The following is a 12,443-nucleotide window of genomic DNA, read 5'->3' on the forward strand; positions in this document are numbered from 1 at the left end:
ATAAATGATGTAATTCTTTAGCTATGTACTAACAAAGTAATTGACTTTGAAGTGTGGAACCTAAGCTTTTGTTATTTCCTATTTAAAGTCCTGTTCCTGATATCCGATGGCGGAAGGTCCTAGAACCAATGCCAAGTACTGCTGAGATCAGCACCTCTGGGGCTGTCCTCAAGATCTTCAATATTCAGCTAGAAGATGAAGGCACATATGAATGTGAGGCTGAGAACAATAGAGGAAAGGATAAACACCAGGCAAGAATTTATGTTCAAGGTAGACATGTTATTTCCATTTTTTTAAATAAATTGCCTCAATCTCTTACTTATAGCCATTTCCATACTTGAAAAGTAAGTATATAATGAATAATAGTTTAGAAACAGTGACGTATATTACATTATGCAAGAAGAGAAAATATTTATCTTATGTCTAATTAAGTCTCAAATATGACTTACAGGAGTTATGAACTTATACTATTACCATCATACTAACATCAATGGATTGGTAGTAGTATCCTTGATAATTTTCAGAAAACACAAAGTAACTCGTGTATTCCCTTCATTCTTCTTTTTTTCCAATACCTTTTTATTTGTAGAAGAAACTATGCATTATGACTTGGTCCAAGCCACTGGCTTGCAAACTTGTATATGCTTCAAAATCACCCGGAGGGCTTGTTAAAACACAGATAGCTGGTTCCCAGAGTTTCTGAGTTACAAGTTCTATTTAGGGCCCAAGATTTGTATTTTTAACAAGGTCCTAGGAATGCTACCAGACCAGGAACCAAAATTTGAGAACCACTGCTCGAAGGAAACATTTTTTTTTTTTTTTTTTTTTGGACACAATGTTCTTGGCACAAGTGTTTGATTGAGACACATTGAAATAAACATATATAGGAGGATAGAATTTTTTTTCAGGGAACACTTGAAACTTTTCAGACTGAAATCAGTTCTATAATGTTCCACAATATAAAACTTACAGGTCACAACCAAGTAAATGACTCAGGCTTCAATAAGACCATTCATTTAAAGATAAGCATACATTGAGTGTCTACTCAGAGGCACACACTATGACAGGAACAAGGAGAAGTAGATAGAGACATACTCTCTTGTCCTTGAGGTATTCATGCTGTATTCATACTCTATTCAAAACTTCCAAATATATACAAGTACGCACAGACAAATGAACATACACTTCTACACACATGCATATGCACACACACAAACATACATAATTATAAAGAAAATTATGAGAGTGCACTATGGAAATTTACACAGGATATTGCTGAAGTGCCTGGTGAGGGGTACCTTAGCCACGCTGGGAAGATGAATGATAGGAAAAACTGGAGATATTCTTAGCCAGACTGGAATACCAGAATGAAGAGACGGCTTATGGCCCCTACCCAGAGCCCAGGCTGCTGTCTCTACAGGGATGAAGTAAGTGCCTCCAGGGGCCTAGCAGATGCATCCTCACCACCATCATCTCATAGAATCCAGCAGGATTAGGCTGATTTTGCCTTCACCCTGTTTGTTTCTTTTGGCATGAAAGCCACAGCCTCTAGTCCTCCCTTATCGCCTGAACTTTAACACCCACACAGTTCGGCACGTGTCCTGCTCCATCCCCATCTCCTCCCCATCCCCAACTTCTGAAACCTTTGCACTGTGCTTTCTATAACCCACAGTCTGCTATCGTCACAATCCCCTATATTCTCAACTTCTACGTAACTGCTACTCTGAACTTCTCACCCTAACTAGAACGTGGTTCTCCCTTAAAGACACTGCTTCCTCTCAAGCAGTGGCTAATTTTTCTTTCACAGCTCTCATCCCCTTTGACTTGTAATATAACTGCTCTTCTTGCTCCTTACATCATTTCTAGACTATCTTCCTTTTTTCCTTTAAACATCCAGTTAACAATCTATCTGGACAACGCCCCTTGTTTAAAGTTTTTACTCTTGGCAGGTCTTACAAACTAGAACACTACTCTTGGCATTCTTAGTGACATCAAAATCAACTTAGTCTAGGACTATTTTTTTAGTAGTTTTGCCTCTCAGGTCTATGGAACTCCTCTTCTCTGATGATCTTTTTTCAGTCTACCTCAGCAGCCCACTCCCACAGTCACACTTTAGACCTCATTGTTACCAAAAAGTATAATCCCTTTAGAATTTCAATCTCACACATTTCTTTCACTACCCACTAGCTCCTATCTTTCCAGTTCATTCTCTCTAATACCCTGCAACTCTACCAGGAACTATGATCAATTAATCTAACAATGGTTTAACTCTCTTTCACATCCGTAAATCTGTGGTCAGTCATTATTATTCCCCTGACCACCCTCCCAGTGCACTCACCACTCTCTACCATGCTTTACTACCTTTATAAAAGGCTAACCCTGGAAAAATCTAGCTCTCTGCCTAGCAGTGCCTGAACCCAGGAACTTAAGTATGACTTGAGAGAAACACTAGTATGCTGATCACTTCATTTTAAATTAGTGATCACTAACTTCAGGTGGGTCCTTAGTGTTGCCTGGTAATTGTACTACATTTCCCAAGGTCCACTTAGGTCCACGTATCCCACTCTCTTAGATGATCTTCTCATGCTTTCACAATTTCCTTAACACCTCCTCCTCCAACCTTATGCTAAGCTGATAACTTGCCTTCTTCTTTGACAGAGATAATGAAAGATCAAATTAGAACTTCCACAAACTCCCACCTCACATCTAACCAGTACTGGCATCTTTACCCCTCTCTCTTATTGCTATGGATTCAGCTGTTGTCTGAAGCCAACACCTCCACTATGTGTTTGATTTTACCCTCCTACTTCCTTAAGGCTGTTGTTCCCGCAATTCCCTCTCCCTACAGCAAAAGCAATCTTTTTTCTTCACTGGATCATTCCCATCAGTGTATAGTGGCTCTTGTTCTTCTTTCTTAACTCTGGCTACTGCTCCATTTCCCTTCTTTTTGTCTCTCCTAAAAGGTAATACAAATATTAACAGACTCGTCTATACTTTCTAAAAATGTTGTTTTCAATTTTTCTTCTTTTTTAGATGCACTCTTACTTAATAATTTTCATCCCCACTTCTCTGCTGGAATCTTTCTTTTCATGACCACCAATAACATCATGTTGCTGGAGTGGATGGCCACTTCTGAGCTGTATCTTACTTGATCCAACAGCAGCAGTCACCACCATGGACCCTGCCCTCCTCCACCATTCACCCTCTGTGCTTGGTATCTGGAAACTACAGTTTGCTAACATCCTTGTACACCACTTGCATTCTCCTCCTCACTCCTTGTCCTTTGAACATGAGAGCAATCAGGATTTGTCTCTGAAAGTCTTTTCGATTTCATTCATAACCTTCAAGATTTCATTGATCATCAAGGCTTTAATTAGGCTCTACACCCTGAAAATTCTGACCCAGACACCTCCCCTGAACTCCAGACTTGTGTATTCAGTACACCAACAAAATTCACTTGATACATATCAAGTACGCATGGATGGCCTCCTTAAGTGAGGAAAATTCTGGTTAGACTCTTACATTTGTTAAATAAAGCTGTAACTTCACCAGGTTCCTATAGCTTACAGATCTGTTTTTATTCATACATATTAAGAAAACTGCATTCCAGGTTCTTAGCAGAGTGCTAAACTGTCTAATATCTAATCTATCAATTAACATAACATTCTTATCAATATTTAATTTTATAACTACATGTTATAAAAATGTAATGATAAGTGAAAATATACTAAATCAGATTATAGTACTATAAATATATATATATACATATAACATTGATGGGGTTCCGTGAGATCATAAAATTGTTTTATGTTGTTTTTTATTTATATGCATTAAATACTTTCTATAAGTTATGTATATTATTTTGTCATAAAATGTATACATCAAAATTTTCTTTTTCAAAGAAAATAAAATACTCCCTCCACTCAGGATTCTCTCCTCCTACCTCCTTCTTTACTTTATATTAACTTGTTGCTTACATTTCTTTAAACTACTTAACTTAATCAAAAAGATTATCACATTGTTCATTTGCTTACTCTCCAGAAAGGTATTTTCTTTTGGGAAATACCTAGCATTTTTCTTTAGGTACCAGAAGATCAGGTCATCGATTTCACTCAAGCATAGGTTTCAGCAATTGTAGCTACTGTATAATCAAGCCTTTTTTCTAATCCTACAGTAAGATGTGGCAATGGTGGCTAGCTGAAAGTTACATTGAAAGGAGGATACCTGAGGGAGTGGAAAAAAATATGATTCTTCATTCTAAAAGGGGAGACATAATGTCACGGTCAATGAAGACATCATTCTGTAAAATCTTAATTATCATTTTGGAAGATTTAAGTTATAAGAAAAAGATCAATTACTTTAGTGTTATTCATGAATTAGCTCTCTAACAAAACATGGTTCACAAAGAAACATAATTATGAATTGAGTTATAGTTACTTCATATTGAGACAGTGTAGGATAAAGTCTACCTGCAGACCTATGGAAATACAATTTCAAAGGATCTAACACTGATTTTATGGCATATATGATATCTGGTGTATTCTCCAGAAAGTCAACTAAATGTAATATTTGTATTCTTGAGATTATTATGAGTGTTGAGATTTGCGTTTGACATTTACAACGTTCTTTACTTTTCAGCATTTCCCGAGTGGGTAGAACACATCAATGACACAGAAGTGGATATAGGAAGTGATCTCTACTGGCCTTGTGTGGCCACAGGGAAGCCCATCCCGACAATCCGATGGCTGAAAAATGGATATGCGGTATGTATGTTCCGTTGTTTTGCAGTTCTGGAGTCCATGTTCAGGCAACATTTCCAGTGGTCCTGGGATAAATTTAGCAAGAGAGTCAACAGAGTAAGGGTATTTGGGCCCTGAAATAAAAAAGTCTTCTAAAAAAGGGCAAACAAGAAAGTGAGCATAAAGTATCTTCTTTCATCTTAATCAACTTTCTGCAATCTTATGTCTACCTTCTCTCTCTTTCTCTCTCCTTATTTTTCCCTTTGTTCCACATTTTACCCTTCTTCCTATTCATCCATCTCTACTACCTGATATTGTCCTCTTTTTTTTGCCACTGTTTCCCTGACCCCACAGAAACAGAGGTAAGAGGGAAGGTTCTACCTTTAGCCCTGGGGACAAGTAGCAGCAGTGGGGCCTTTCTCCACCTTCCCTCTTTAATCTCCCAGCTGGGCCACGAGGGAAAAAGTGGACTCTCAGCTCTGTAGGATGAATAGAACAAGAGCCACTGGGCATGGTAAGTGGGTTTTGCTTTCCCATGCCATGAAAAGCTTACCCCATTTGTCTTACTTAACAGTGGGGGCAAAATAATGTATCTAAGTGAAAAGTCGAACAAGCCCAAACCTAAATAAAACATGTATATTAAAGTTTATCAAGGAAATGTATTTTACTTTGTGTTCTTTTCAGTATCATAAAGGGGAATTGAGACTGTATGATGTGACTTTTGAAAATGCTGGCATGTACCAGTGCATAGCTGAAAACACACATGGAGCCATTTATGCAAATGCGGAGTTGAAGATCTTGGGTCAGTATCATTTCTAGTTTCTGTTAATGTTCAGCAAGAAAGCAGTGCACTCAACAATGGTCATAGGATTTCTGTAGATCATATTTTATTATTTCTTGAATTGCTAAAGTTAAAAACTTTCAAAATGGCGTTTGGAACAGGATGATATTATTGGTTTATTTTCTTTCTTTCATTAGAGAACAGCAAATAAGTTAGAGGCAATATGGAGTACAAAAATCTTAAAAAATTTTTTAAGCAAACTTTACACATGTCAGTTTTTCTCTTTCAGTGTTGTTGTCTCCTGTGTCTGGGATGTTAAATATTGCCTGAAAATCACATTGTAATGATTGATGCTTCTACAACGTATATGACCCAGGCTCAGATGGATCTTGAGCACTTGCTAGTTTTAGCAGTCTTTGGATCTCATGCCCGGCAACTGCCATTTGAAATCTTTAGGACATTCCTCAAGCTCTTTACCCCACCCTGACTCCTACTTTGGTACTGCTTTCTTACTCCTCCATGAAAATTAAAACCCTTTGAAATAAAATATTTCAGTTTCCCATCCCTCATTCAAAAGTATCTAAATCTTTACTACACTTGCCCTTTCATATTCTCCATCCAGAGGAATAAGTATCTGTCCTTTCCAAAAACAGGCATAACTCATATTATTTCACTTCACAAATATTCCGTTTTTACAAACTGAAGGTTGGTGCCAACCCTGCCTGAAGCAAACCTATACGTGCTGTAGTTCCAACAGCATTTGCGTACTTTGTGTCTCTGTGTCACCATATTTCAAACATTTTCATTATATTATATTTGGTATGTTGATCTGTGATCATTGGTCTTTGATGTTACTATTGTAATTGTTTTCAGTCGCCATGAACCACACTCATATAAGACAGTGAACTTAATCAATAACTGTGTGTGTTCTGATTGCCCCACCAACTGGCCTTTCCCCCAAATCTCTCCCTCACATCGGGCCCCCTATTCTCTGAGACACAACAATATTGAAATTAGGCCAATGGCCTCTAAGTGTTCAAGTGAAAGAAAGAGTCAGACATCTCTTACTCTCACACAACAGCTAGAAATGATTAAGCTAGTGAGGAAAGAATAGCAAAAGCTGAGAGAGGCTGAAAGCTAGACCTCTAGTGCTAACCGGTTAGCCAAGTTGTGAATGCAAAGGTAAAGTTCTTGAAATTAAAAGTGCTACTCCCGTGAACACATGAATGATAGGAAAGCAGAACAGCCTCATTGCTGATATGGAGACAGTTTAGTGGTCTGAAGAGATCAGACCAGCCACAATATTCCCTTAAATCAGAGCTTAATCCAGGGCAAGGCTCTAACGCTTCAATTCTGTGAAGGCAGAGAGAGGTGCGGAGGCTGCAGAAGAAAAGTGTGAAGCTAGCAGAGGTGGGTTCATGAGGTTTAAGGAAAGAAACCGTCCTATACCGTCACAAAGCAAAGCGAAGCAGCAATGGCTGTGTAGAAGTTGCAGCAAGTTACCCGGAAGATCGAGCTGAGGTAATGAAGGTGGTTACACTAAACAGACTTTCAATGTAGATAAAATGCCGTATCGTGGAAGAAGATGCCATCTAAGATTTTAAGAGCTAGAGAAGAGGGGTAAATGCCTGGTTTCCCAGCTTCACAGAACAGGCTAACACTCTTCTTGGGGGCTAAGGCAGCTGGTGACTTTAAGTTGAAGCCAAGGCTCATTCGCCATTCTGAAAATCATAGGGCCATTAAGAATTACACTACATCTAATCTGCCTGGGTTCTGAATGTTTCGTTGCCGTCCAACAAAGCCTGGGTGACAGCACATATGTTGACAACATGGCTTACGGAGTATTTTAAGCCCTCTGTTGAGAAATACTGCTCAAGAAAAAATGAGATTTCTTTCAAAATATTCCTGCTCCTTGACATGGCTCCTGGTCACCCAAGAACTCTGACGGAGATGTACACGAGATGAATGTTGTTTCATGCCTGCTAACAACATTCATTCTGCAGCCCATGGATCAAGGAGCAGTTTTGACTTTCAAGTTTTATTTTTTAAGAACTATATTTCATAAATCTCTAGGTATCACAGATGGTGAATTTTTTAATGCATCTGAGCAAAGTAAGTGGAGAAACTTCTGAAAATGAGTCACTATTCTAAACACCATTAAGAACATTCATGATTCATGGGAAGATGTCAAAATATCAACATAGACAGGAGTTTGGAAGTTGATTCCAACCCTTATGGATGACTTTGAGGGGTTCAAGATTTCAGTGGAGGAAGCAACTGTAGATATGGTGGAAATAGCAAGAGAACTAGAATTAGAAGTGGAGCTTGAGGATGTGACTGAATTGCTACAATCTTATAATACTTGAGTGGATGAAGAGTTGCTTCTTATGGATGAGCAAAGAAAGTGGCTTTTTGAGATAAAATCTACTCTTGGTGAAGATGCTGTGAAGACTGGTGAAATTAGTTGATCAACTTACTTGATAAAACAGCCATAGGGTCTGAGAGGATTAACTCTAATTTTAAAAGAAGTTCAACTGTGGATAGAATGCTATCAAACAACATCACATGCTACAGAGAAATCTTTCATGAAAGGAAGACTCAATCAATGGGAAAAACTCGGATGTCATCTTTTTTTAAGAAATTGCCACAGACGCCCCAACTTTCAGCAACTATCACTCTGATCCGTCAGCAGCCATCAGCATGGAGGCAAGATCCTCTACCAGCAAAAAGATTGTGACTAGCTGAAAGTTTGTATGATGATTAACACTTTTTAGCAATGAAGTATTTTTAAATTAAGGTATGTACATTGTTTTGGGGGCATAATGCCACTGCACACTTAATAGACTGTATAGTATAGTGTAAACATAACTTTTATATGTACTGGTAAGCAAAAAAAACCTCATTTTACTCACTTATCATGATATTTGTTTTATTGGGGTGGTCTGGAACCTAACCTGCAATATCTCTGAGGTGTGCCTGTAATCCCTTTACCTCTACCCTATAGTCATTTCTTCTCACTTACCTTACTTGATATGAACAGGTATCTCTTCTCCGTGTGCATACATGTGTTCGTATTTCTCATGCTGCCTCTTCCTCATGTTTTATTCTTGAATTCTTTGCACCTTTGTCTTTAGTGACTCCATGCTTTTATACCTCCCAGATTATTTCTTCTCAATCACTTTCATTTTCTCCTCTTTACCCCTTCCTCTGCTCAGTTAGAAATCTTGCCCTCTCCCAGAGTGTCTTCTATGGTTCCATTCTATTCTCTTCCTCCCCTTTTCATATATTCTATATTATTAGTCCTAAATTATTACTATTTTCAAATTTTTAAAAACCCTGGATAATTTCTTCTTCTCCTCCCATTAACTATCAATGATTCTTTAATTTATATCACTGGCCCAGATTTTTATCCATAGCTTCAAGCTCAACGTAAAGATTCCTAATAGAAATTTTCATCTGGTAATCTCACAGATAACCCAAACTTAGTGTGTCTGAAGCTAAATTCATTATCTCTCACCCACATCCACATAAGCTCCTGAAAAATTCTGTCCTATAGAATGACACAATTCACTGCATCCTTTCTTCCTATTATATCTACTAAATTTCTCAATGTTACTCTATAAATCTCACATTCTCCTTACTTTGATTACAACTACTTTAATTAAGGTCTTAATGTATTATGTCCTTTTCATTTTATTTGAAGTAGCTGTCATCAGCTTTAGTCATATGAATCTAGGTAGCCAGGCTTTCTCTTTTACAACCAAAAAGATTACCAGAAAGACAAAGCAGTGACTCAGTATGGCCTATTTTATTATTGCTACACCAAAGGGAAATTCTTTAGAACATTGTTGTCACTGCAAATTGAGTGACGCTAAGAGAATATGAAAGGAAATGAGATAATTGCAAGAAAGTATTAAAGAAAATTACCTTTAAAAAGAGTTGAGGCTGGGACACCTGGTAAGCTCAATTGGTTAAGTGTCTGACTTGATTTTGGCTCAGGTCATGATCTCAGGGTCATAAGATTGAGCCCCATGTCAGGCTCTGCACTGAATAGGGAGTCTGCTTAAGATTCTCTCCCCTACTCCCTCTGCCCCTCCCTGCAAGCTCTCACTCTCTCTCTAAAAAAAATAAAAATAAAAATAAAAAAAGTTGAGGCCTTCTTAATTTTAATTTTCTCTTCCTCTCATTATAATGCTGAGGATCAAATTTCATTTATTCCCCCTAAAGTAAAAATTCCTTGCTACTATATTTAATCTAGTTTATTTGGGTATCTAGCAAACATTCAGTTTAGGCTTCATACCATATTACTGTGGTATGAAGTGCAATAAAATCATTTTGACTCATACAAGATATGAGGTAAATTTAAATGCTTTCCCAAATGTTAACTTTCTATTTTTTGTAAAAATGTGTTTATCATCATACATTACAAAATTATATGAAGATTCAACAGCTTAGGCTGAACAATCTCTCCATATCCAAGCACAAAATCTTGTAATAAGTTAATGACTATTATTTTAATAGTTAAATAGCATTTTCAGCCTGAGAGCAATGTTTCTGGGCATCTTTACATTTGTTTCCATCTATTTTTGTTTATTACCTTTAGAAATAGCGCTTCTCTCTCTCTTTCCCTTCATTATCTAGATAATTCATTTATTCATCCACCAATTATTTTTTGAGAACCTTTTCTACCCCAGATACTATTCTTTTAATAGATGCAGTAAAGAATGAAAGAGACAAAAAAATGCATGTCCTCTTCTTAGTTGGGGGAAAAATAATCCCTTATTTTTTCCCATTTCTAAAATATATAGGGGGACGCCTGGGTGGCTCAGTCAGTTAAGCATCTGCCTTCAGCTCAGGTCATGATCCCAGGGTTCTGGGATCGAGTCCCATATTGGGCTCCCTGCTCAGTGGGGAGCCTGCTTCTCCCTCTGCCTCCTGCTCCCCCCGCTTGCACTCTCTCTCTCTGACAAATAAATAAATAAAATCTTTTTAAAAAATGAAGTAAATAAAATATACAGGAACATAGTCTAGATTCTGTCACTATAAATTCAAATATTAGTTAAGTATGAAGTCATTTAAACTACTGTACCAAATCAACTACTTCATTAAAACTTAACTGACTCGAGAACAATTCTCATTTCTAGATGAATTTAGATTTTTAAAATATAATCCCATTAAATTTTCTCTCATATTTGATGAGCAATATGTCACCCAAAATACTATCGAGCCTATGCAAAATACCACACACTGTGGTAGGTATACAACACGAGTTGGGTGGTTACTTATTTATTTATTGCCAGTTATCAAAACTCAGACTAAAGGAACAATGGGATGAGTTAAATCCTTGCCATAAAACATGTGTCCTACAGAGCAGCAGCAGCAAGAGCAACACCTGGGAGCTTGTTAGAAGTGCTGAATCTCAGGTTCACCCCACGCCTACTTAATCAACATTTTATGAAGATCATCAGATTATTTTGATGCACAGATAGAATTTGAGAATCACAGGACTAGAGGATGAAGAGTCAACATCTGGATCAAGATACGCTTGGGCCTAGAAAAGCCTCCCAAAAGGACACAATTACATACAGATGATTGGATGTGTAAAAATAAATGGATGGGATCCCCCTGAAGTCTGCTAAAATACAAGGAGGTTGAGAAATGAGCCAGATGTGTGGGACCTAAAGAAAAATAGAGCATGTCATCAATGAAGTAACCTTTAATGAGCCTCTATATCCTATTTTCATAATTATTGCTCTACACTTTGATGTAAGGGGAAGCCCTAGCTATAGCATTTTCCCCTCAATTGCATCCATCACTCCCATAGCTGTTTGCAGGTAGGTCTGCCTGAAGGCAGAAATCTTTTTATTTTGGTATCTCATGATGTCTGCACAGAGTTGGTGCTCAATAAATGTGTGCATGGTAAAGGAAGAATCATTGTTTAATGAAGAGAGCATGCTTGCAAATCAGAAGAAAATTGATTCAGTTGTGAGTCCTACCTGATACTGCCTGTGGTAACTTTGGCAAATTATATAATTATAACAGATAATCAGTTTTCTCATTTGTACACTGGAGACAATTCACTGAAAGTGTGGTTGAGAGTATTGATTATGACCATATGTCGGTATTAATAATGTGTTCAAATTCCTCCAGCCTTTCACTTAACTTCCGGTGTGCAATTGAGTCAAACAATTAAATTAGATGTTACCTTCAAGGTGTATATATATGTATATATATATTAGTTTATATATATATATGGCATTTGATTGTAACTAAAATTTATAATAATCCTGTTATCACTAAGATTTGTACATTTAAAATGGGTGAATTTTATAAGTAAAATATACCTCAATAAAGTTATTAAATAAAAGAAAAAAATATTAATACTAGGTATGGAATGTCTATTGGTTATATCTGATAATATTTGGTGAGATTAATTTTTTTTGTTGATTATTAATCAAGAGAATAAAAGACGCTATAGAAGAAATATGGGTGGGTTTTTTTTTTTCCTTTTTAGTGAAAGAGAATAATAATAATTTATTTCCTTTTAGCTTTGGCTCCAACTTTTGAAATGAATCCTATGAAGAAAAAGATCTTGGCTGCTAAAGGAGGAAGGGTTATAATTGAATGCAAACCTAAAGCTGCACCTAAACCCAAATTTTCATGGAGTAAAGGGACAGAGTGGCTTGTCAATAGCAGCAGGTCAGTTCAAAAATTAGAAATCCAATTGCAGTTTATGTTTGGCAAAGTTCATTTTAAAGACGACTTTAAAGAGGACTAATGTAAATGTTGGTTGTTCTAATTTTTCTCAACAAAAGGTATCATAATTCTAAGATAAACAGAGGTACTTAGCCTTCACTCTTATTATCTGTTATAATCAGGGTTCAGTTTTTAGGTTTCTGTAATTTATAAGGAATTTAGAAAAT

General features: G+C 37.0%; 1 protein-coding gene across 2 annotated transcripts in view; it reads left to right on the plus strand.

Moving 5' to 3' along the window:
* Positions 1 to 12,443, plus strand: part of CNTN1 (contactin 1) — a 343,680-nt gene that overhangs the window by 207,881 nt on the left and 123,356 nt on the right. For both annotated transcript variants that reach the window (XM_026502092.4, XM_044385537.3), the window contains 4 exons: positions 89 to 270; positions 4,639 to 4,763; positions 5,424 to 5,541; positions 12,069 to 12,219. In XM_026502092.4, the coding sequence (XP_026357877.1) occupies positions 89 to 270; positions 4,639 to 4,763; positions 5,424 to 5,541; positions 12,069 to 12,219 (576 nt within the window). The remainder of the gene's footprint in view (positions 1 to 88; positions 271 to 4,638; positions 4,764 to 5,423; positions 5,542 to 12,068; positions 12,220 to 12,443) is intronic.

This window comes from Ursus arctos, unplaced genomic scaffold (assembly GCF_023065955.2).
Source record: "Ursus arctos isolate Adak ecotype North America unplaced genomic scaffold, UrsArc2.0 scaffold_26, whole genome shotgun sequence".
Taxonomy (NCBI): domain Eukaryota; kingdom Metazoa; phylum Chordata; class Mammalia; order Carnivora; family Ursidae; genus Ursus; species Ursus arctos.